The 24,338-nt window shown below is 39.0% G+C and overlaps 1 protein-coding gene and 1 long non-coding RNA gene across 3 annotated transcripts in view; one reads left to right on the plus strand and one right to left on the minus strand.

The window, feature by feature from the left end:
- AMMECR1 (AMMECR nuclear protein 1) overlaps nucleotides 1–17,821 on the minus strand; it is a 129,097-nt gene extending 111,276 nt beyond the window's left edge. The window contains exon 1 of one of the 2 annotated variants that reach the window (XM_063660283.1): nucleotides 17,127–17,821. In XM_063660283.1, the coding sequence (XP_063516353.1) occupies nucleotides 17,127–17,599 (473 nt within the window). In that variant the 5' untranslated portion in view covers nucleotides 17,600–17,821. The remainder of the gene's footprint in view (nucleotides 1–17,126) is intronic. The other variant, XM_054473154.2, reaches the window with a different exon arrangement.
- On the plus strand, nucleotides 8,916–12,868 carry LOC134739032 (uncharacterized). The gene is made up of 2 exons (XR_010125374.1): nucleotides 8,916–10,720; nucleotides 12,206–12,868. It is a non-coding gene; the product is annotated as an uncharacterized LOC134739032 (long non-coding RNA).
- Nucleotides 17,822–24,338: the final 6,517 nt, after the last annotated feature.

A 24,338-nucleotide genomic window follows, 5' to 3' on the forward strand; every position in this document is an offset into this window, starting at 1 on the left:
TGGAAATCGGTTTTCTATTACAGTTATCTCTTATCTGTGACATGCCCATTTGTTTCTAACATAGGATTGTCATTGGTCCACAATCACTGAATCAACAGATCATTAGACTTCTCAAACTTTTCAACTGACGTACACCATAGGCAAAATAAATTAAAGGTGTGAAATGAGTAGGAATTGAGAGTTGCCATAAGTGGCCCATCACAAATGGCAAATTTCGTAATGCTTTATTTTTGTGAATTTTACATTCTACACTGTAACATACCTATATTTGTTTCAATATCAAATTTATGCTCTCAGTTTTAATTCTGGAAAACTGACATTCGAAGAAGAGACATGTTTACCCTGTGGCTTCATTTATCCTCTAGCACACCACCACATAGCTACAGTTTCCAATATGTTTAGATAAATGCTTCTTTCTTTCCTAATATGTCTAATATTCTCATACTTTCTTTTAATTATTTAGCCATGATTTCCTTCAGTTCTTTGAAGAGGTTTACAACAACTGATTTAAAGTTTCATCTAGTAAGCACATCTAGGCTTCCTCAGTGACAGTTCTTATTGACTGCTTATGTCCCTGAATTAAGTGCCATAGTTTACTGTTGGTTGTATTTTAATTTTTTTGGTTGAAAACTAGACATTTTAAACAATATAAAATAGAAACTTTGGAAATCAGATCACTTCTCCCCTAAGGTTTGTTGTTATTGTTTGTTTAGTGACTTCCTGGACTAGTTCTGTAAAGCCTATATTCCCTGTCATGTGTGTCCATTGAAGTATCTGTTCAGCTACCTAGTGGTCAGCTAATGACCGACATATTTTCTAAAATGTTTTGAACCAAGAGATCTTTCATCCTTTGCCAAAGGGCCCTGTGTTGGGTATGCCTTCAATGCTCTGAGAGTTTACAATTCTGCCATAGCCTTCACTTCCTGCTTGCACAGGGTCTAAAAGTCAGCCACCTCAGGCAGATACAGTATTAAACAATTGCTGCTGCTTGTTTTCAACAAATGTCCTGAGGATAGGGCTTTTCCACTGAGTCAGATCAAATAAAGACAAGCCTCGTGAATGGGGCCTTCCCAAGGAGCTACCAGACAGGTCAAATAGGGACAATTATCTGGGGATAAGATATTTGAGGAGCTTGCAGGGGGTCTTAATCTAGAGTCCATTAGGAGGTCCTTGTCTAGAGTCCAAGAATAGATTTCAGGGGTGTTGTGAAGCCGACTTGTACTTTCCCAGCCAATGTTAGTTGAAACTCCTTGAATATTCTTAAGAAGCTGGCACTATAGGAAGCTTCTATGGAAACCTGATGAAAGATATGAAACTTCTAATCAGAAAAATGCACTTATACAAATTTTTGCATGAAATTTCATTATGTCTGCCAACCCCCTAAAATCCATTCTTAGACACTAAATCAAAAATCCATGACTTTAAACATATTAGAAAAAAAAATTTATTTAAACATTTTGAAACCTACAATTTAAAACAAAACAGTAGAAAAAGAAGAAAGAAATAGTGCCAAATAATTTTTAAAGCATTCCAATCTTCCATGGGAATGGAATCATAAAGTAAAAGATAAGCCTGTGCCATACTTCACTGAGAACCATAAACACGTAGTCCTACCATCTTGAATACAGCTACATATAACCAGGTCAGTCTCTAACTAACAAATAATATCAAATAAATCCACAATGATCTTATGGTTTCAGTTATATGCATAAGAGAAAAAGATACCTACTTTGAGGTAAAGCACAGGAGGAAGGGGTACAATGGGACATCTCATTTATTCTCTGCTTTAAAATCACCCTAGAAAAAATTCTAGAAACTTTTTAGATTTGTACTGCCCTGATTCCAAAATTCACCCAGTTAGACAGTGTTTATACACTGCTGTAGATACTCAAATCCAATGACTGAAAAAAAACTTGAAAGTCATAAATTTACACCTCCCCATTCCCATCATTCTACCACCTCCCCAAAATGGAAAACCAGCAGGACCAGTAAAGAACTTTGCTAGTGATAAACATTGCTAGAATTTACATAGTAAAAATTCTATAATGAAGGTGCTACCAAGCTTTCAAATATTCAAGATTACTGCTCTTGAAAATGGCAAAGCTCCAGAGAGAAACTATGTTGAAGAAGGGGTAAGAGGAGAATTTTCCTAGGCCAGGCGTGGTGACTCACGACTGTAATCCCAGCACTTTGGGAGGCCGAAGTGGGTGGATCACCTGAGGTCAAGAGTTCAAGACCAGCCTGTCCAACATGGTGAAATCCCATCTCTACTAAAAATACAAAAATTAGCCAGGCGTGGTAGCAGTCACCTGTAATCCCCAGCTACTTGGGAGGCTAAGGCAGGAGAATTGCTTGAACCCAGGAGGCAGAGGTTGCAGTGAGCCGAGATCATGCCATTGCACTCCAGTCTAGGCGACAGAGCAAGACTTGGTCTCCAAAAAAAATAAATAAATAAATAAACAAATCAAAAAACAAAAAAAGAGAGAGAGATTGATTGATTTTCCTAAATTTATACTTCAAATTTGGGGTGGGAGAGATTGAAGTAAAAAGTGTTTAAATAAATATAACAATTCTGAGAAAATGAATGGACCTGAGGCCGTGCTGGACTGGTACAAACTATTTAAATTAGTTAAGAGTTAATGAAGGGTTATTATGAGATGGTGAATATAACTTAATGAAAGTGAAAGAAACCTTAAAGACTAAAGCACTCCTCTTCTATAAGAACTTATCTGAATTTCTCTAGACTGAGCAGAAATAAACAGAAGCAAAGGTTCTATGTGTAGCCCAATGGAGACAGGAATCAGGGCCCGTTGGACCTACATCCATTTTTTTCACTTTAAAATGGGTTTGCTTGTTCTCTTGCCACAATCAAAACAGAAAAGCCCTGACTTTTTCTCCCAATTGTGCTCTACACTATGGAGGTGCCTGCCTATTTGAGATGCACGTTGTTTGAAGTCGGTGAAAAATTAAGTTGAAATCTAAATAGTTCAACCCTGTATAAACAAAATTGCCTCCCACTCCCCTGATGAGGGCATCCACCTTTGTTAATAAAGATTTATGGATATGAAAAGTGATCAGGAACCTCTGTGTGGTCTGTACTGAAAACCACTGGATTCCATTTGGCCTCCTATCCCACTATGTGGCAGGAGTCTATGATTATTACATAGGGTCAACATCCATCTCTTCTTCAACAACTTTTATTCAAAAATATTGTACTACCACTATTTTAACATCTGGTATTTTTTTCTCCTCACTGTAATAGTATATAATTCAAATTGCAGATTCGACTATGATAGGAGGGAGAGTTCATTTACTTATAGACATAAACTGACTACATAGAGAACACTGTTAGTGAGCATTACACTAGTGTTGTTTTCTGTTTCCTGAGTATACTGATACAATGCTCATGCTTTACAATCTGCCAGAGATATTAGTCCCATATTTGGAAAATAATTTTCTTATATTCTAAAACATATTCTTGGAATAACAGAAGGGAGTTACTAAAATAGAATTTTACAGTGATCACTGAAAAAGAAGTTTAAGTTCTAAACTTATGTCTTAAAGACACATCATCAGCTAAAATACTGAGAATTTTGCTTGTTTTTTTCTTCAAAGCATAATCATTCCTCAACATAAACTAAAAATATGCTGCTCATTGTAATTCAGGAAACTATTTTAGAATTTTGTTTCTAAATAACAGTATAAAACCTTTACAAGTTTGCTTATATAGACTGTTTCTTAAGAGTTGTAGCATTCTTAAAGCTCACGTGAAGAACCATAAGGAACATTCCCATTAGCCTAATCTATGTTTAAACTAATTTCATAAAGAAGACTGTCATCATTCACAATCTACCTAAAATTATTACAATCCCTAGTACCTAAATTATCTCAGTTAAATTTGCAATATCCAAGTAAAATTTCTTCATTAACTTTAGGAGGAAAGAAAGTGATCAAACCATTTAATTGTATCATAATTATAGTATTTTTAAACTACATAACTTTGTAGCTAGACAATTTTTCTAACTTCATCTTTGAGACACTGAAGTTCAGAAGAAAAAAGATCACTGAACATAGAAGGCACTCAGGCAGTGAGACATAACCAATGTTAATCTAACTGACTTAAGCTGAATGCGTACTGAAGAATGAAAGCACTTTGTCTACAGAGCAGACTCCTGCTTGTGTTATTTCCTAGTCTCTTGTCAAGCTTCATGACATTCACAACATTAAAGGTGCTGGTGAGACATAATTAAATGGACAAAGAGAAATTTTACCAAGAAAGAGGCCACTCACAGGCCATTAAAATTTTAAAATTGTCAACTGTTAGACTTTCATTTCCCAATGCTTGTTATAGCTAGTCTCCTTACAGGTCCCCTTTCTTGCTAGGTTCTCCCCCACTTCAGCCTACTTTTGATTGGTACCCACTGACCACTGTATAATGCTCATCCTGACCTGTGTCTAAGATGTTTCTCTGCCTAGACTGCTTTTTCCATCTATGAAAGTTCTACCTAGCCTAAATCCTATTTTGTCTGTAAAGCCCTCCTGTACAATCTTAGCCCACATTAGTCTACCCAAACAATGAGTCCTACAGACATCATTGTCTCCATCACTCATTTAGCTGTTGAATCATATGTGACTTCATTATTTGTTTCATGAATCTTGTCTTTTCAGTATGACTGCAAGCTTTTTAAGGACATGAAGCATGGTTTATGTCTATTTTATAGACTTCTCACTCATACTCATAAAGGGGTCTAGCATAGTGTTCTACCCAGAACAGCTGTATTACTTGTTGAAATGAAATGTTAGAACCAGTCATAATATTAAGAGCAGTACCTGCATAGAATAAGAGATAGGTATTGATGTCAAACACAGTCTTAAGATAATACTGGCAAAAAAGACTTGAGACTTCAACAAATATTCATTTTAAAAGTCTGTAAGCAAAGGGATAATCATAGTAAAAATTCTACTTTCTTGTTTAGAACTGCAAAGCCACCTCTAAATGGAACAAATTAGATACTGCTCCAAAACCCAAACTGATGCATTACAATTCAGTGATATTATTTTTAAAACGTCTACACCCCAGCTAATGATAGAGAGCCTCATACTGGTTGTACAGAAAACAGAGCAAACAAACAACTTTCAAGACCTGCAACTTGATCATATCTATTATTTCACAGATGCCACTGCCACATTTAGATGTAAGTTTTTCATTAGAAACAAGTGTGTATACTGTAAGAAGCAATTTCAAGAAGTGCTTAACTGAAATGGTTATATAGTCTATATATACACATACAGACCTAAAGGCCCTACTTATCATATCCCATTATGCAATTTATCTTCCAATTTTCCATCTCTCTAGAAAACACATTTCCTCAGAAACCCCGTCTCTACTGAAAATTAAAAAAAAAAAAAAAATCAGCCGGACATGGCGGCGCACACCTGTAATCACAGCAACTCGAGAGGCTGAGACAGGAGAATCACTTGAACCCGTAAGGTGGAGGTTACAGTGAGCCAAGATCACACCACTGCACTCCAGCCTGGGTGACAGAGCAAGACTCCATCTCAAAAAAATAAAAAATAGGGCCGGGCGTGGTGGCTCACGCCTGTAATCCCAGCACTTTGGGAGGCCGAGGCGGGCGGATCACGAGGCCAGGAGATCGAGACCATCCTGGCTAACACGGTGAAACCCCGTCTCTACTAAAAATTAAAAAAAAAAAGAAATTAGCCGGGCTTGGTGGCGGGCGCCTGTGGTCCCAGCTACTCGGGAGGCTGAAGCAGGAGAATGGCGTGAACCCGGGAGGCGGAGCTTGCAGTGAGCCAAGATCGCGCCACTGCGCTCCAGCCTGGCTGACAGAGCAAGACTCCGTCTCAAAAAATAAAATAAAATAAAAAATAAAAAAATAAAAAAGTTACTTTTGATTTTAATGCCTTTAGTTTATTCATAATTTTCAATAGGTTTGGAAAAATAAATACCTCGAAGCCTAAATTAGGCTCTCTTGTAAAAAGGATCTATGCACCTCTAGTACTTTTATTTATTTTTATTTTTTATTTTTGAGACGGAGTTTCAGTCTTGTTGCCTAGGCTGGAGTGCAATGGCGTGATCTCAGCTCACAGCAACCTTCGACTCCTGGGTTCAAGCGATTCTCCTACCTCAGCCTCCGGAGTAGCTGGGATTACAGGCATGCACCACCACATCCGGCTAATTTTGTATTTTTAGTAGAGACGGGGTTTCTCCATATTGGTCAGGCCAGTCTGGAACTCCCTACCTCAGGTGATCCGCCCACTTCGGCCTCCCAAAGTGCTGGGATTACAGGCATGAGCCACCGCGCCTGGCCCCTCTAGTAAGTTTATAAAATTAATTTGTGAAGGATTCCCAAAATTCCTAGAAGAAATGAGTTGCTTTAGGTAAAGCCACTATTATGTGCCTTTAAAAATTAAGCTAAGCATAGTGCTTATAGTTAACATTACTATACACTTAAACATTTACTAACAGGGTAAAATCTCATCTTTTTTACCACCATAAAAAATAAGTGGCTGGGCACGGTGGCTCACACTTGTAATCCCAGCACTTCAGGAGGCAGAGGCGGGCAGATCACCTGAGGTCAGGAGTTCAAGACCAGCCTGGCAAACATGGTGAAACCCCGTCTCTACAAAAATACAAAAATTAGCTGGGCATGATGGCAGGTGCCTGTAATTCCAGCTACTTGGGAGGCTGAGGCGGGAGAATCACTTGAACCCGGGAGGCGGAGGTTGCAGTGAGCCGAAATCATGCCATTGCACTCTAGCCTGGGTGATGGAGCAAGATTCTGTCTCAAAAAAAAAAAAAAAAGTAAACTACGATCAGCCTACATGTATATGATAAAAGATAAACTGATAAACAAAAAATGGCTGACACTCTAGTTATCTGTGAGAATGTAATTTACAAATTAAATTGACCATAGTAGGTCCTTCTAAGATAAAGTACGAAAGAGATAAGTATGTACCTTTGTATGACTGTATTCTGCAGCCAGTCAGAAATTATACCTGGGTCTATCATTTAATAGTGTCTGTTCCATAATCTTTGTTATAGATAATAACTGTGAGCAAACTATATGAAACAAACTTCACACATCTAAGTAGAGGCTATTAATATAAATATACAGGCCTAAAAAGAAGATATGTCTGAATACCTGAGGATTTATAGCTTTGTGCATAGACAAGTCAAGAAAAATAAGTAAGGATAATTACAGGAGAGTGGCTACATTTATGCTGTTTTGGGTAAAGCTACTTGTCCCACAGCTTCCAGAGTTATGTAGAGGCCTCATTCTGAAGACACTGTACAAATGGTTTTCAATATGGTCTCTTAGAAGTATTAAAAGGACCCATAGCAGGTCCTCATATTATGAAACTTCATGATATGCATCTGCTTCTGCTAGAAACTTTTTTTTTCTTTTTTTTTGAGACACGGTCTGACTCTGTCACCCAGGCTGGAGTGCAGTGGTGTGATCACGGCTCACTGCACCCTTGACATCCTGGGTTCAAGCAATCCTCCCGCCTCAGCCTCCTGAGTAGCTGGGACTACAGGCACATGCCATCATGCTCAGCTAAGTTTTTCAAATATATAATTTGTAGAGATGGGGGTCTCACTATGTTGTCTAGGCTGGTCTGGAACTCCTGGGCTCAAGCAATCCTCCTGCCTCAGCCTCTCAAAGTGTTGGGATTACAGGCGTAAGCCATGGCACCTAGCCAGAATAATTATTTTTTAACAAGAATGCTGTGGCCATTGATTCTAAAGGAGGGACATCTAAGTTTTTACATGTAAAACATAAAAAGCACTCCTGCTCCAGATCAGGTGCTCAATCTCCCTTTTCTGCCCTGAATCCATGCTTCACTTAACTTGAATACAATTCATTTTACTCCCTCCCTGATTCCCATATGCCCTCTGTCCCTGCCTTGAGCCACATGTGACACTCTTTTTCCACATAGCCAATGCCTACAATGTGGGAGAGTCAATTCCCACAAAAATTGCCACACAGGACAATAGTTGGAGGAGTTTGTGGAGTAAAGTATACCACAAACCACATATCACCCACCTCATTAGTGTCGGAAAAATAGAATATTATTCCTTTTTGTTCTTGTGAGGGTTTTTTGAATGGACAAGTAGAAGAGTGTGGGGGTAGATGGGTCTGTGAACTCAACAAAAAATTTTAACTACTGACTTTCTCTGTACCTACTCCTAACATCAAAGAGCTATTCCACAAAATCAAGTACCCAGCCAAGCTAGTGCCAAGTTTTTTATCGGCTTGTTTTGTTTTAATGCAAAAGAAGCTGTGGCAAGTTTTTTTTTTAATTTGTTTTTGTCATTATCATAGGGAAACTCATGAATTGTGTTGAGAACACATGAATTGTGTTGAGAACACCTACTCTAACATGGAAAAAAGGCAAAGACTTCATGAGATTCTTCTTTATTGAATAAATCACCAATGCCATCTTCTACTTACCATATAAAAAAGGATGTAAAAAAGCATCCGTCAATCTAAACACTTCACTGTTGTTCAAAATTAGCATAAAGTGTTTGCCTTGCTACAATGAATTATGTACTGAGGCCCAAGTTTTACCAGCTATATAATTTATTAGTACCCCAAACCACCTAAACCTAACCGTGTGGTTGCTAGGCTACTATAAGCAATAATGATGTCACAGAAAAGAAACACACTAATGTAACTAGCACATAAGCATTTGAGGCAGATACAGTGCGCTGGGACCCCTAGGCTAACAGCATCAAAACCAATTTTTCAGAGACTCCATTCCATAAGAATGACTCAAAGATCCACTAACACCTGAAGCAAAGCAGAGAATCTGTTATCACCTTGCAGCAATCCAAGATCTCACTAGAAAATATGTTACTAAAGTTGTATGTAATATGCTTACAGATCACAGTGAAAGTATATGGAATGGCAAGGTGAACTATATAGGCTCTTAATTCAATCTCACTACTTTCTATTACTAGAGAACTGGTCAGCATCTTCTGGCAGGATATTGCATAAAACAGTCAACTGTGCTCTCCCAGCATTGCATGTGGCTTTGGGTAACAATGTGGATTATCTGTAAAATGAAACAGGGAAAAGGCAAGAATCATCAAGACTACCACAAACTTTATTGACAAAAACTAATATTAGTAGGCCTTTACTCAAGCAGAACTTTTCACTTTTGCCCATCCACCGAAGATCGCAAAGATCCTAAAGCAATATGGCTGATCCCATCAGTTCATAACATCCATCCTTCATCATTGAGCAAAGCCGCAAAACAGATCCAGCTTGATTCAATCTATTTTACTTTCTAAGCTTTAGGACACACAACCTAGAATCCTGTACCAAAGGCACTTCTAGTCCTTCAAAAATTTCCTTTTAGTTCTGAAATTATGAATTCCTGAGATGGCCTGCCACGAGGCTTTATCTTGCTCAAGGCTGTGCTATGATATACACATAAGGAAATAAAAGGATCACTGCCTGCTTTACAAATTGATAAGCCTGAAGACTAAGAAAATGTAAAAACCTACATTAAAGAAACCCAAAATTCTGCCAGGTATTTTTACTAGCAGTAGAAAGCTGAAAACTATCACTGATATCTACTTATCTGAGCCATTCAAAGTCACAAAGTGGGGAAGTGATCCCAAGGGACCAACTAAAACATCACAATAGCTCTGTTGCTGCTCTGTGGTTCTGGTATTTCAAGAAGAAATAACATTTGATAACTGCCAACACTTGGAACTACACATAGTAAGAAATCTGATTTCACCTGCCCAACCATTTGTTTCTTCCCATATTCCCCCCATGTTTTTTAATGGCACCACCATCCTCATGGTTCCCCAGGCTTATGAACTCTGAATCATGTTCAAAGCCTCTCTTACTTCTGCCAAGCAACCAGAATTTGTGTTTTTTTTTTTTCCTACAGTGCCTCTCTATGCACGTGTAGTCACCTAATCACAGGACCTCATCCAAAAGCTATTCCACCTATCTTTATATTTGATACAAATTCTATAAACCGATGTGTCTTCTCATCCTTTCTCCCAAATTAGATACAGTTGGGAATCGGTGAAGAGGGAAAGGGGAGGAGAGTTCTTATACCTGTGATCAAATTTCATAGCCATTTCAACAGAGCTGTTTAACAAACTTTTTCTGAGCACAAGAATAGCTAGACACAGAGCCAAGAAAAGAAGAGGCAATGATGGAAGCCAAAAACAGGTGAGCTACAATCTTTCCACTCCTACACAAAACCTGGCCCTAGAGTATGAACCCTTGCATATGCTGATAACTTCTTCCAATTCTTAATTTTGCAACATTCCTATATTCACAAACTCTGCCCCTGGGGTGGCTTTCCCACTTTCCAATGCCAGTTTTCCTACTGCCCTCATAACCTTAAGCCTAGTTAGTCTCCTCTATCTTGAGACTCTTCTCCCAATTCATCTGATACTCTAGAGGACTCTTCTGCAAATCCTGTTCTCTTCCTAATACAAGAAACTATAAGCAGATGCAAGATCTCTTATCCAGCCTCCCCAGAGGATTCTCAACACAAAGGCTACTTTTAATTTCCTTGAAGTTTTATGATCTTAGAGACCAGAGCAAGGGGAGTGATATGAAGAATGCTGAGAGTGCAAGTTGCTGACTGAAGACAGCTGCTGGGAATCCCCAAGTACTGTGGCAAGGGGTGTGGTGGTGACAGCAACGGGTTTCAGAACAACCAAGTAAGACTTCAAGATCTACTGGTCAAACAGACTCTACCAATAATTTCTGTACCTCCTCCATTTCAAAACTTGGTTCCAGTTATTCCCTCCCTATAGCCTTCTCCCTGACCACTCCTTTATTCCATGTCATTTCCATGTGTATGCATTTTATGTGTATTTTATTAATCTACAATCATGTATATATTGCCTTGTAAGTATTTCAAGCAACTTTGATAATGGTATCATATCTTGAACAGGACTGTAAGCTCTGTGAGGATAGGACTATTCCTTCTATTTTTCTGGTTTCCAACCATGAAACTCATGATAATGTATATTTTTTACAAAAACAGGGTTTTTTTTCCAATGACATATAATTTCCACTCAGCTATTCAACACTAACATTTTTAACTTTGAGCAAGTTTCAATGTCTGAAACATTAAGAGCTGTAGAAAATACACCCACACTTGATACAAAAGATGCCACTTATAGTTGGACTGAACATAAAATATGCTCCACCCAACCAACTATACTATTACACTGTACTTCTTCCTTTGGGTTATTTTCTTTATACTACATAAGCTGTGGGTCATTTTTGCTCTTAGCAACACTAACTACAGAAGCTAAACTCTAAATAAGCTTACTGTTGGGAATCTACTCTTTCCACCTACACAACCACTGGTTTCCCACACTGTCTCCAGTGTCCTGTGAGCAACTGCCCAATTACTGATTGTGGAAAGACAGCTTACACATTGAGGGTCCATTCTTGGCAGATGCTGGGTTTTACTGCTGGTCCTCACTTACTTAGCTTAATTGATTCAGAACAGTATCAAAAAGAGACATTATTACACAAGTTTGAAAAAGAGACTATTTAACAAAATTTAAATGTAAAAGCCCTGGTCATTGTGCTGCTTTATAAGAGCCAAGCATGTGTGACATCGAGAGTACAGAATAATGCCTATTGAAATCAGGAAAACTTGGGAACTGACTAATCTCATTACACAAGTTTTAGTGTTTCACACATAAATTCTCAAAAAGTAAAATTGTCTATAAATAGGAAATGCAATTTAATTCAAAAATATAATCCACTACAGCTAGAGGTTTTAGTATTTATAACACAAATTTGGTTTCAAAAAGCATACAGTTTTTAAAAAGACAACAACACAAATGTTAGCATGTGCCTGAGAAATACATACTTAGAAAAACAACTCATGCATGGGTTAACAGACCATTTTTTACTTTTTCAGTAGTGGTCTTTCTTCCCATTGTACTGACAGATTTCAGCAGAGATTCCTACTTGGCTGCCACCCGCTAACTGAAACCTGAATGTAGCACAAACATAATTCATAAGCAAGAAAAATTATGGGCTAAATTATCACTCCCTTTGGCCATATGGGGGAGAAAGCAAAATAAGCATTTTCTTTTTAACTAAATATACCTTGTCCCACATACACCTTTATGCATGGATATAAAAACAATTTTGTGATTTATATTTCTCCATCCTTCTAGCTCAGTCACTGATGGCTTTTACAGAACAACTGACAACTGGGGACATGCCTGCCTTCTTTTCTATCCGTAAGATACGACATCAGATTGTCTTCCAATGGGAATCAACATTGTTAAAAAAAACAACTATATTATACGTTCAAAATGACTCAATTGTTCAGACAGTGTTTTGCTTTTATAAGAAAAACTATACATTATGACCAGAGAATGCAAGTTAGTACCATTATGTTAGTGTGGATAAGGAAATCTGTCTTGGCCTCATGGCATCATCTGCGATAGACAGACACATCTTCTGGCTATTCTGGTCAATCTTCATCAGAAAACATATAACAGAAATATAATGGCTTATGTTTAAAATGCAAATTTAATATCATTTTAACCTGAGCAGCACTATCAAATCATCTTTTTGATAGTGCAATAGGATTGCTACAGTTCTGTTGAAACAAAATGCCTACTCCCCAACACAACCCAATTCCTCCCAAGCACACTGAAAAACAGTAACTTGACTACGGTGGCAAGACGAGAAAGAGTTAACTGTTCAAACACCTCTTCAGAGTCTCAAAATCTGCATATGTGGGAGTGGATTTTTTTAAAATACATTTTATTAATTGCAATTTAAAACCACACTTACTGATGTACTTTAATAATAAAGAATCTTCTACGTGCTATGGTCTATACAAAATGTAGTATTACGTTAACTTCAAAGGTGGTAAGATGATTAAAATAAAAAGTTCAAGTAACGTGACACGCAGCAGCATTAAAGATATAAGACTGAACAATCCCAGTGCCTTAGCAGAATCCTTTCATATTTTTGTTACAGAGGGAAAGTCTTAAAATGAAATCCAGCAACCATAGGCATAAATAAAAACTTTTAAAATCTTTTCACAATACTTTAGTGAAAGAATCGTAAGAGCATTTTATGGGAACAAAAGGGGCTTTACTTATTAAAATCAATATAATTCACCTTAAGGTATCATATTGGTAATGTTTTTAACTCCTAAAATGTATCCCTTACATTTAACAATTTCTGAAAAAGGACCTAAAATCATACCACAGGTTTCCAAGAGTCACCCTCACCCCTCAACTAAAACCATCCCAAGAACCTCAGACTCTTACACTCTCGGCAGCACTCAATCTCCTGGGTGCTAAGTTAGAATGAACATGCTAAAGCATAGTGACACGGAAGCAGGAAGTTTTATACTGAAAACTGGCCTTGAAAATTGCCATTCCATTACAGTCGCTCAAGTACTTATTCAGGTCCTCACTTCTCTCTCCAGAGGTTCTCAACGTGTGGCCCTGGGAACTGTAGCATCAGCATCACCAGGGAACTTGTTAGAAATGCAGATTCACAGCCCCACCCCACACCAACTGAATCAGAAACTCTGGGAATGGGGCCCAACAATTTGTGTTTTAACAAGCACTATAGATTATGATGTGCTCCAAAGTTTGAGAACCAGTCTTTCTCAAACTTTAATGTGCATAAGAATCACCTGAGGAGCTTGTTAAACTGCAGACTCTAATTCAGCAGGTCTGAGGCGGGGCCTGAGAGCCTACATTTGTAATGATTTCCCAGGTGATGTCTTCTGCAGACCACAATGCAAGAGTTTCTCAAATTGGTTGTTTACTGAAATTTAGGGTGCTCATAAAATTCAGATTCCAAGGCACTGCCCTAGCCTAAATTATCCAAATCTCAAGAGAAAGATTCAGTAGAATATAACCAGTGGTTCGCCACCTTGGCTGCACATTAAACTCACCTGGTGAGCTTTTACTAATCCTGATTCCCAGGCCCCATCCAAGACCTCATCCAAGTCCAATTAAATCAGAATCTCCGGAGTTGGGGCTCAGGCATCCATATTTTTAATAACTTCCCAGTGATTCCAATGTGCAGCCAAAGTTAATGACTGCTCTGGAGTCTAACTAGCTCAACACCTGGTACAGTGGATCCCTTTATAGTAGCAAACAGGTTCCTATAAAATAGCTATCTGGGCTCCCTACATAAATCCAAGAGTGCTGATTTTGAATATCAAAATGCAGTAAAGTTAACTTTTCCTCATGTCTTTAAACAGATTTCTGTGCACAAACTTGCCTGTACAATGCTTTCTGCAATTGGGTAGGTAATCAAAAAATGGGGGCAACAGTGAAGAATTTGTATCCATACAGCCTGTTCATATATTGACATCCCCTCAATACTGAGTGGAAGAATAACTAACTGATGGATCTAGAGCTTCTAAACCCATAAAACGAGGATTTCACCAGTTATAGACATTCTGAGAGAAAAGTCCTGGGAAGGGATGAAAAGAGTGTGTGTTTACGTATGAGAAGTTAAAACTGTCAAAAGCACAACATCTGGTGGGCAGAGACAGGACCTGAAACACACTGCTCATGACATGATAATAACTATGAGAAAAAAAAATCCTAATATGTTTGTTTATGTCTTATGGCACTTAGGATAAAGCAACACTAATAAGTACACAATGCTGTTAAATATGTAAAACAGAAAGACAAATGTGTGGTAGTTACTAAGGCACTGTTGAAATGCTTAGTTATGTCCCTCCCATAATCAGGAAGTTTTCCTGAATTTTCCACAGTACACCTCAAAAATGAGTTGAAGATAAATGGAAATAAGACAGTCCATTTTCCACTTCAGTGAACTTTCATTCTCCACTTGGTCATGTTCAGTGTCTACTCTACATTGGTTGTTTTATAGAATACATGACACATTCAAGGTCTGCTAGATGATAATAGTTATTATTCTTCCACCACAGTTTCAACATATCCACAGTGGTCAAAAGTGTGTCCTATCATCTGCTTAATTCCATGAAAAAGAAATCCAGGGGCTGGGGTGTTTGAATAGAATAATATCTAAATACGTGTGCAAAGTGGCTACTGTTAAAATGATATTTTCAAAAGCATTTTCTGTATGAACTGGTCAAGCTCACTCTCCTTTTAAAATTCTTGTTATAGTCATTGAGTTAACCCAAACTCACTTTAAAATGTGTGAAAATAGCACCTCCTGAAAGTGTGTTCTCATATGCTTTGGAGCAATGGAGCGTGAATACTAAAGCAGCCTTTGCCAAACTCATGTAACAGCTCAAGAACTAAACAGGAGTGAATTTTTGCAGTCCCATGACTTTGCAGAGCCAACCTAAGTATCATCCCAGGACTAGCTTTAATACATCACAGACATCCAAGAGAAGGCATAAAAGTCACAAATAAGTGACTCAAGCTAATAAATATTTCATAGATTTTTTTTACATGGCAGTCTTTTCAAAATGAATTTTACTTCTTAACCAAAAAAAATGAATTGGCTAAATAAAGGTGTGGACTTAGGATTTCAGCTTCTAGAATTAACACTATGAAATTTATAAAGATATTTATTTGACAAAGTGTTCTCCTGGATGCTCTTTCATGCACTTCTCATAAACCAATGCCCAAAGATTAACCAAGTCCAAAAGAAAATGCACAGACCACAGAAGAGTCATACAAAATTAAAGACATTTAAAGAATGAAAGCCAAAGAAAACAAACAGTACAAATGCACAATTTCCAGGACACTTTATTGTAATTTCCACTTTACATATTAATATTTTAGTCTAGGCAGAAATGTTTATACTTATACAATAGTAGTCCAATCCTCTAATCTCACAAAATGAAAAGGAGCAGTTTTAAAAGAACATCAATTCAGGTATTTATGATATGGGGGACAAGGGGCACTTGTCTTAGCTGGAAAAGGGGCTGATGCCTTTCAGTACGAGTTTCACTGAAATTTTTTCTGTATTATTTTTCTTATTGATGCTAAGTACTCAAATAAAAGCAATTGCACTTTTTCTCATTCTGCCCTCTCTTGGTCTTTACATTCTGTCTAGCATTTAACGCAAAAAGTCAGTTTACATTCAGTTTACACATTAAAAAAAAAAAAAAAAAACCATATGCCCCATCTCCCACACATCCAAATGGACAGGGATTAGAATTAACCTGGCTTTTAGCTGTAACAGTGCTATTTTAAAATTTTTCAACCACACACTTGAAGGGTAAAATAATTTAAGATACAAAACCAAAGGAAACCATAACAATTCCCACACATTTACTATTTAACTGTTCTCAAATCATCAAGTATAACATGGATTTCTTAAAAAGTGAAATCGACACAAAAGCGAATGCCCGCTTAATGTACAAACTGACAGTGGCTCTGTGGGGACAGTTCTCTTTGAATGAGCTATTATCCAGACGGTGGAATAAAAAAAAAAAGGTCTCACTCTTCAAATGTGAGGAAGCCGGCAGTGCGCTCGCTACACGAGAAACACATTTTAATGGGTGTATTTGGATAAAAATAAGTAGTAAGGGAAAATGTGTTTTAAGAAACCTCCCCCCTTCCCAGGGCACAAGGAAACCCAGAGGAAAAGATGGGTAACCTCACAAGCTCCAGAGCTAAGTTCCATCACTAACAGAAGTTGGATAGTTTCTATTTTTCACCCTGCAATGGGATAGTAGTTCTCCATGTGCAAGGTACGCGGGGCGGGAATACTGGCGGGGCTTTCACTTGGGGTAATGGAAACCAAAGTGAGGAGAGGTCAACACCTTGAGTAACCCAGATCTCCAAAACCGGGGCAGGGTGAGGGGTGGTGGGGGTGGTGAAGGAGACAAGTAAAGGAGTCAAAACTCCTCGAAGTCATCGCAAAGAGAAAGCTAACACCTCTAGGAGCCACGGGGCCATCCCTTGCAGCAGCACCCTGCTCCAAGTGTAGGGTGCCTGCCTCGGAGGGCAAAAAGCGCAGGGTGCCCTTAGTTCAGTTGAGTGGCTCCGGGGACCCGGGCAGAGAGAGGGCAGGGGCATCCGCCGGCCGGGAGGCGGACTCGCACTTTGCCTCAACTCTGAGCCCCATCCCGAGCGCAAGGGAGAGGGCGGCGGAGGGCACGGTACTCACTAGGGCTCGTTGGTGAATCGGGGGGTCCGGGGCTGCTGGTATCCATACAGGTGACAGTAGAGCACATCGAAGCAAAAGCAGCACATCTCTGCTGACACCACCATCTTCCGGGAGCCCGGCGATGAGGACGAGGCGGCGGACGATGAGGAGGGTGAGGAAGAGGTGGCGGCGGCCGGGGTAGAAAGTAGGGTCCCCACTCCGCAGCTCGGAGGTGGCGACAGGGCGATCCCCCCGCCGCCGCCGCCGCAGCCCTGGGGGGGAGAGAGGGTACAGCCGCTGCCGCTACCTCCTCCAGTTAGACCTCCCAGCCCGTTGAGCCGCGTACCGGCGCCTCCTAGTCCCAGCTCCCCAGCTCGGCACTGGCTCTCTCCGCTGCAGTGGGAGGAGGAGGAGGCGCCACCACCGCCACCCGAGCCAGAGGGGGGCGAACTGGACAGTTTCTGCTTCTTCACCCCGCAGCAACCCGCCGCCATCTTGGAACAGTCTCCCCCACGCAGCGTTTCCGACCCATAAGTGAGGCGAGCTGGCGGCGGGGGCGAGCACGCTGCGGCCCAGGCCGCCGGGGGCGCGCCAGAGGCTGGCGGGGGCGCGCGCGCCGCTCCCGGCCCGGTCTGCCTAGCCACGCGGCTGCCCCGCGCGCGCCCCGCCTTGGTGCGCGCTCCTCGCTTTCGCGGCTGGGCGCCTCGCGCCTGTCCCGCCCGACTCGTGCCTCTTCTGAGCCGCAGCCCCAGCCCCAGCCCCAGCCCCAATCTCAATCTCTGCGGCCGGCAGAGGATAGAAGACAGGAAGCCGATTAGAAAGGAAGGTGAAGGAAACAAGAGTCAGACAGCGGAAAGTGGGAGCAAAGGGAGGAGGTGGGCACGCCCGGGAAGGAAGGAGGGAAAGGGAAACTAGTGGGGGTAGAGGGGAAGAAGGGAGAAAGTCCGAAGTAAGCATCCAGGTACCAAAGCACAGCTCAGTAACCCCCCGCTGCAAGTAGTATTAATGATACTTAAGCCCAGTTACGTGGAACCTGAGCCACCCGGCCTCAAATACACCGGTTTCTGAACTGTTGGAGTGTGAGCGAGCAGGTGCCCAGAGCTCCATACCTGAGACCGCCCCTGTGAAGTCTGTACAAAGCAATCGAGGAAATGGCCACGCTGCTGTCTTTTTAATTCCAGCCTAAGCACACACCAAGGGTACTCTTTCCTTTCCTTATGGAGAAATATTCAAGTCCGACTGAATCTGTGTATCTTGTACTTGTTCCCCCAACTTACCCTCCTTGCCCCGTGTAAACATTTAAAACCAAAAATAAAGTCCTAATACTTCACTGGTTCAAAGATATTAATTGTGCTTTGGGACTTGCAGTGGTGGACTTTTCTGGTTTTGGTTTTTATTTCTTGGCTTGGATACAAAGCAATTAGGAATATTATCTGTAGTGCTCAGATCTTAGAGATAAATAGGGAAGGTAATGTACTTAGTCACAAATTGAAAGATTTTGTTCAAGTATATAATTAGCTCTTAATATTCATTTTTAAAATTTCTCAATTAAATGCTTGGATGGATGAGGAGGCATATGAGTCAGTCCCTTTATGGGTGCCTAAGTGCAGCTTAATAATAAAAATAATGACAATAATCAAATGTTAAAATTCGTAGAAATGAACGTGATAGAAATAGAAAGCGTAAGTTATTTGCATTGTATCTACACCATGCTAAAACATCTAGATAAAGTCAGGTATCTGCATATTTAAAAACTGCAGATTGATTTTTGTCACCTTTTTTCTACATGCGTGGGATCTTGCAGATAACTGGGGGCTGTTCATTCCACTCAGGGAATAAAAACAAAACAATTTATTCATTCAGTAATATTGAGCCTCTGCACCATACTATGTGCACAACACTATACTTCTGTTGAAATCCAGGGCGTGCTCAGGAAGTATGCCTCCCACTCTAAAAGAGTTTATGAATTAAGTCAGATACATGCACATAATCAGATAAATAGCTATTATAGTATGTACTGAACACTTTTTAGGTGTCCAATACCATACCTTGTCCTACCCCATAATCCTTCAGAATAAGATACTATCTCGTTTTATCTTCACAACAATGCTCTGAGGTTACTCATTAACAGATGAGGCTATTAAACCTCAGAAGTAATTTGCCCAACATCACACACCTAGAAAGTAACAGAGCTAGGATTGGAATGCTGGCATGTCTGATTCCAAAAACCGTGCCATTATACTACATTGCCTCTCACTAACAATATATGATAACAAGGCTAATGATGGACAAAAGATAGTGACATTACACTCCAGCAGGTGGAACCGAGGTTAAACAGAAATAAGAACTTAGTTTTTATGGGAAGATTGAGAGACACTGAAATATGTTACCAAGGAAAGATGAAAAATCTCCTTCCAAAAAGATTTTATGAGATAGACAGAGGAAAGTCTGGAATGGTTAGATGCAGCCTAAAGACAAAAGAGATAGTTTAATTGGTTGGTGATATGTAATTTCATCCTCTCAAACTTCATCACTGTTGGAATTAACCTTAAGTATGAAACAAATAATTCTTTGTCAATTACTAGTGGAGTAAAAAAAATGCATTAATATTTTGTCTATGTTACAGAAGAGAAAGCAGATTGGTTTTTTAAAAAAGCACCACAACAACTGGTATGTTAGGGTGTTTTGTACGTTAGGGTGTTTTGTTTTGTACTTTCTCCTTAACTACCACAGCCTACCTTTTAATTTTTTTGAAACTAGATTGAACATAATATCAGACAATAGGTATCGATTTACTCCCCACCCCACTAAAGTGATCATTTCTAGAGTAAAATACCAGAGCCATTTAATGACATCACAAAACAGTTTAGCACAGGAAGCAAAGTAGGATACCATGGATGGCTGCTTCTGCTAGGGGAATTTAGGAAAGCAGAATGTAATCTCCCAATTTAGAATTTGGCCAGTAGACAAGAGTCTAACGCCCCTACTCTTGTGAAAAATAGCAAGGAATCTTTAATAAGCACCAGTAGTCATGTCCTTAGTTCTGCATTTCATCTAAAAGACAAAGCACTATCATGGCTATCCTGCCAGGCTAAGGGACTGATGCAATGGGAAAACCCAAAGACAAGGACACCCCAGCTGAATTACAAAAATAGCTTTTCCCTAGAGGATTTTCAATTCCAATTCCAAACCTCACTAGCATAAAGAAAATAGACAAACACAAATGTGATAATTGCAGAAAATACATCATTACCTGACCGCTAGGGGTTATTATCTAAGTACTTTGTTGTATTGGCTGACTAAAAGGGGGAAAAACACTAACTTTTATCTTTGTGTTAACTTCTCCTGAGCCTGGCTCATCTCCCATACTAACCTTGAGCCTCAAGATGCTTTATAAATCCCTTGGCAAGTAGTGGTGGTGGTGGTAATGTCTCCTTTAGGCCTTTGAGGAAATGCCTCTCCTGGCCTTGTTTTCTTGCAAAGTCACCAGCATAAAAAGAAACATTCCATTCAAACATAAACGAAATCCACAGAACAAATTCTGTGAAAAAAAATTTTTTACATCTATGCAAAGTGCACACTGGGTGGATAGAAAAACTGACCTTGCTCAGGATTCTCTTGACTTGAAGTATAAAGGTCAAAATATGATAGAGCACATGGTTTCTACCCACTGCTGATACTGGAGTGCAGTGATAATACCCTCCAGAGGAAACTTTAAGTTGCCTTCCTCTCTTTGTAACTGACTGTCAATCTGGGAGCTGAAGATTCCACTTAAAAATAAAATAGGCCATAGTCTCTTTGTCAACAAAGCACATCAAATTGTGAGCATTTTTATTTCTGCAATTTAGAAGCAGCTCTAAATTGCTGTTAACTAACTCCTGTCAAAGGCTTTGTTTTACAACTGTGGAAAAAAATACTTGAACAGAGGTTATGCATATTATTTATTGTGCAGCAAAGCTAGTAATTGAATTAAACCCAATAGTTACTTAATATATTATCATTGCCTCAATTTGTTCTCGTGTTTACAACATAGTTATTTTTTCATTTCAGAAAATAAGAATAATTATAATTCGATGAGGTGGTGAACTTAATGTTGCAAAATTATTTTCTTAGGTTTCTGGGGTTGTGGGTAAAAGGAGGAACATTCACATATTTCATTGAAAAAAAAAACCTGCCATTTATGCCCAAACAAGTGTTATTTTTATCCTCTGTCATCAAACTTTCTCAACTGTCATCCTTGAACAACTGCAGAATGTAATATTCTTAGCTACCACTTTGATCTAACCTTGTACACATATAACACATGGTTGTTGTGGTGGAGGTGGTAATCAGTTCCCTTTTATATTTGAATGAATACGTGAGTAAATACTGAAATTCTTTACCTACTTTTCAATTCAAATTGGTAAATCAGTTTTTGTTTTTCTGATTACAAAACAGATCCTTCCTTCCAAAATTCTTTCTTTATCTAATGAACACATTTATGAGCAAAAGCACCATGATCTACCTTGGATTGTTTTCTAGTTGTTTCATTTGCATCTTCTATTGTCAACTTGAGTACAAACTAATTGAATGTTGTTTTGCTACCTATTTCCTTTAGAGAAAGTTCTATAAACTCCTTAATGAGATTTAGATATGCTAATATCTACTCTGAATGTGGAAGAATTAATAAAGCTAGCTAGTTGTAGATTGGAGAAAAAGGCTTTCTAGGAAGAAGATGATCAAACAGTGTTATTTGGGGCAGTTAGAGGAGTTGTGAACAATCAAAACATGAAGGTGTCTACTATAGTTTGGGAAAGTCTTTACTTGACTGTTTTTCTCTTTTCTCTCTTTTTAAAAGAAGAATTCATCTACTAGCTTCTGTACATATATTGGGGTTTGAAAATGTGCATAATGAAACCCAATTGGCCTCACCTCCAAAGTTAATTATAAAAATATAGCTGTTTAACTAATCTCATTTTGTTCTGGGGCACCTATTCCAGTTGGTTGGAGGCACAGTTTTGGCAGGGTGAGGATTAACATTGTCAATTAAAATATAAAAGTCTGTTCTGAATTAAGTCTCTTTTGTACAAATAATCAATTTAAAGTACAAACTCACTCATGGCACCGAGGAGCGGAAATCTGATCCCCATAACCTCTGCTGGATCCCAGTTGAAGTGTAGCTCATTTTGCCTCACTCTATTCACTGCTTAAATGTTCACAATTTATGGCTTATTCTCTCAGCATGAGTAATACACAATGATTGTGTCAGGAAGCTCAGTCGTCTCTCATTACTTACTATTCAGGATTCCTACCCTAGCTCCTAATAGTGCAGCTAACCCTCCAAACTTCAGCCAGATCCTCCATCTGGCCCCTGACGTTGGCTATCCACCCTACAGCCTTTTCTTTGGGGCTGTTCACCTTATGCCACAGCCACTGCCTGGTAAGTAGGCTGCTGCTTAATCCTCAGCTGCCTTCTGAATCCTCCACAAGATTCCACAAGGGATTCTAGATTTCTTTCATGCCACTTGACGGTCTTCTAAAACCTCAAGCTGCTATTTCTATTGCAGATACTTCATGATAGCATATGGCTTTTCTAAGGGGCTTGAAATTTCCCATGCTACACTCTGCTCTGTGTTTTCTCCAGAATTCTCTGGTTTGTTCTTTCTTTCTTCTTTTTATTGAGATATAATTCACAAAGGATACCGTCCACCCATTTAAATTTTACAATTTGATGATTTTTAGAATATTCATGTAGTTATGCAACCTTCAACATAATCAATTTTGGACACTTTCATCACCCCAAAAAAGATACCCCATATCCATTAGCAGTTACTCTCCATTCCTTCCTATTCCTCTTCAGCCCTAGACAATCTCTAATCTCCTTTCTGTCTCTATGGATTTACCTATTCTGAGCATTTTGTATACATGGAATCATATAATATTTGCCTTTTTGTGTCTGCTTTATTTCAGTTCACATAATGTTTTCAAGGTTCCTCCATGTTGTAGTATCTACCAGTACTTCATTCCTTTTTATGGCCAAATAACATACTGTTATATGGATATATCACATTTTGTTTATCCATTCATCAATTGATTGACATTTGGGTGTTTGCACTTTTTGGTTGTTATGAATAATGCTGCAAAGAAAATTGGTTTACAAGTTTGTGTGTAGATGTGTGTTTTCATTTCTCTCATTTCATTTCATTTCTCTCATTTACCTGGTGGTGGAGTTATTGTGTTATATTATAACTCTGTACTTAACCTTTTCAGAAACTACAGACTGTTTTCCAAATTGACTGTACCATTTTAGAATCCCATCTTCAGAGTCAAAGTTGGGATTACAATTTTAAACTTTTTTGATAAATTTATTCCTATTTTATTCTTTTTGATGCTATTGAAGATGGAATAATTTTATTAATTTCAGTTTTGGATTGTTCATTGTATTTTTTTTTTTTTTTTGAGATAGAGTCTCACTCTAGGCTGGAGTGCAGTGGCATGATCTTGGCTCACTGCAACCTCCACCTCCCAGGTTCAAGCAATTCTCCTGCCTCAACTTCCCAAGTAGCTGGGACTACAGGTGCACGCCACAATGCCCAGCTAATTTATGTATTTTTAGTAGAGTCGAGGTTTCACCATATTGGCCAGGCTGGTCTCGAACTCCTGACCTCAAGTGATCTGCCCACCTTGGCCTCCCAAAATGCTGGGATTACAGGCTTGAGCCACCACACCTGGCCTCATTGCCTAATTTAGAGCTTGTATCTTGCAACCCAGCTGAATTCATTTCTTACTACTAATAGTTTTTTGTTGGATTTCTTAAGATTTTGTGTACACAAGATTGTGTCATCTGATAGTTTTACTTCTTTCTTTCCAATCTGGATGTATTTTTTTTTCTCTTGTCTAATTGCTTTGCCTAAAACCTCTAGTACAATGTTGAATAGAATTGATGAGAGCAGACATCCCTATCTTATTCCAGATATAATGGGGAAAGCTTTCTGTCTTCTAGCATTAAGTATGATGTTAGCTGTGAGTTTTTAATAGCTTCCCTTAGGTTGAGGAAGGTCCCTTCTACTGGTAGTTTGTTGAGTGTTGTTTTTTTTTTTTTTTTAATTTATCATGACAGGTTGGATTTTTTGTCAAATTCTTTTACTGTGTCTATTGACAGGTTGGATTTTTTGTCAAATGCTTTTACGGTGTCTATTGACAGGATCATGTGGTTTTTGTTCTTTATGTTGTTGATGTGGCATATTACTTTAA

The sequence above is a fragment of the Pongo pygmaeus genome, chromosome X (genome assembly GCF_028885625.2).
Source record: "Pongo pygmaeus isolate AG05252 chromosome X, NHGRI_mPonPyg2-v2.0_pri, whole genome shotgun sequence".
NCBI classification, from domain to species: Eukaryota; Metazoa; Chordata; class Mammalia; order Primates; family Hominidae; genus Pongo; species Pongo pygmaeus.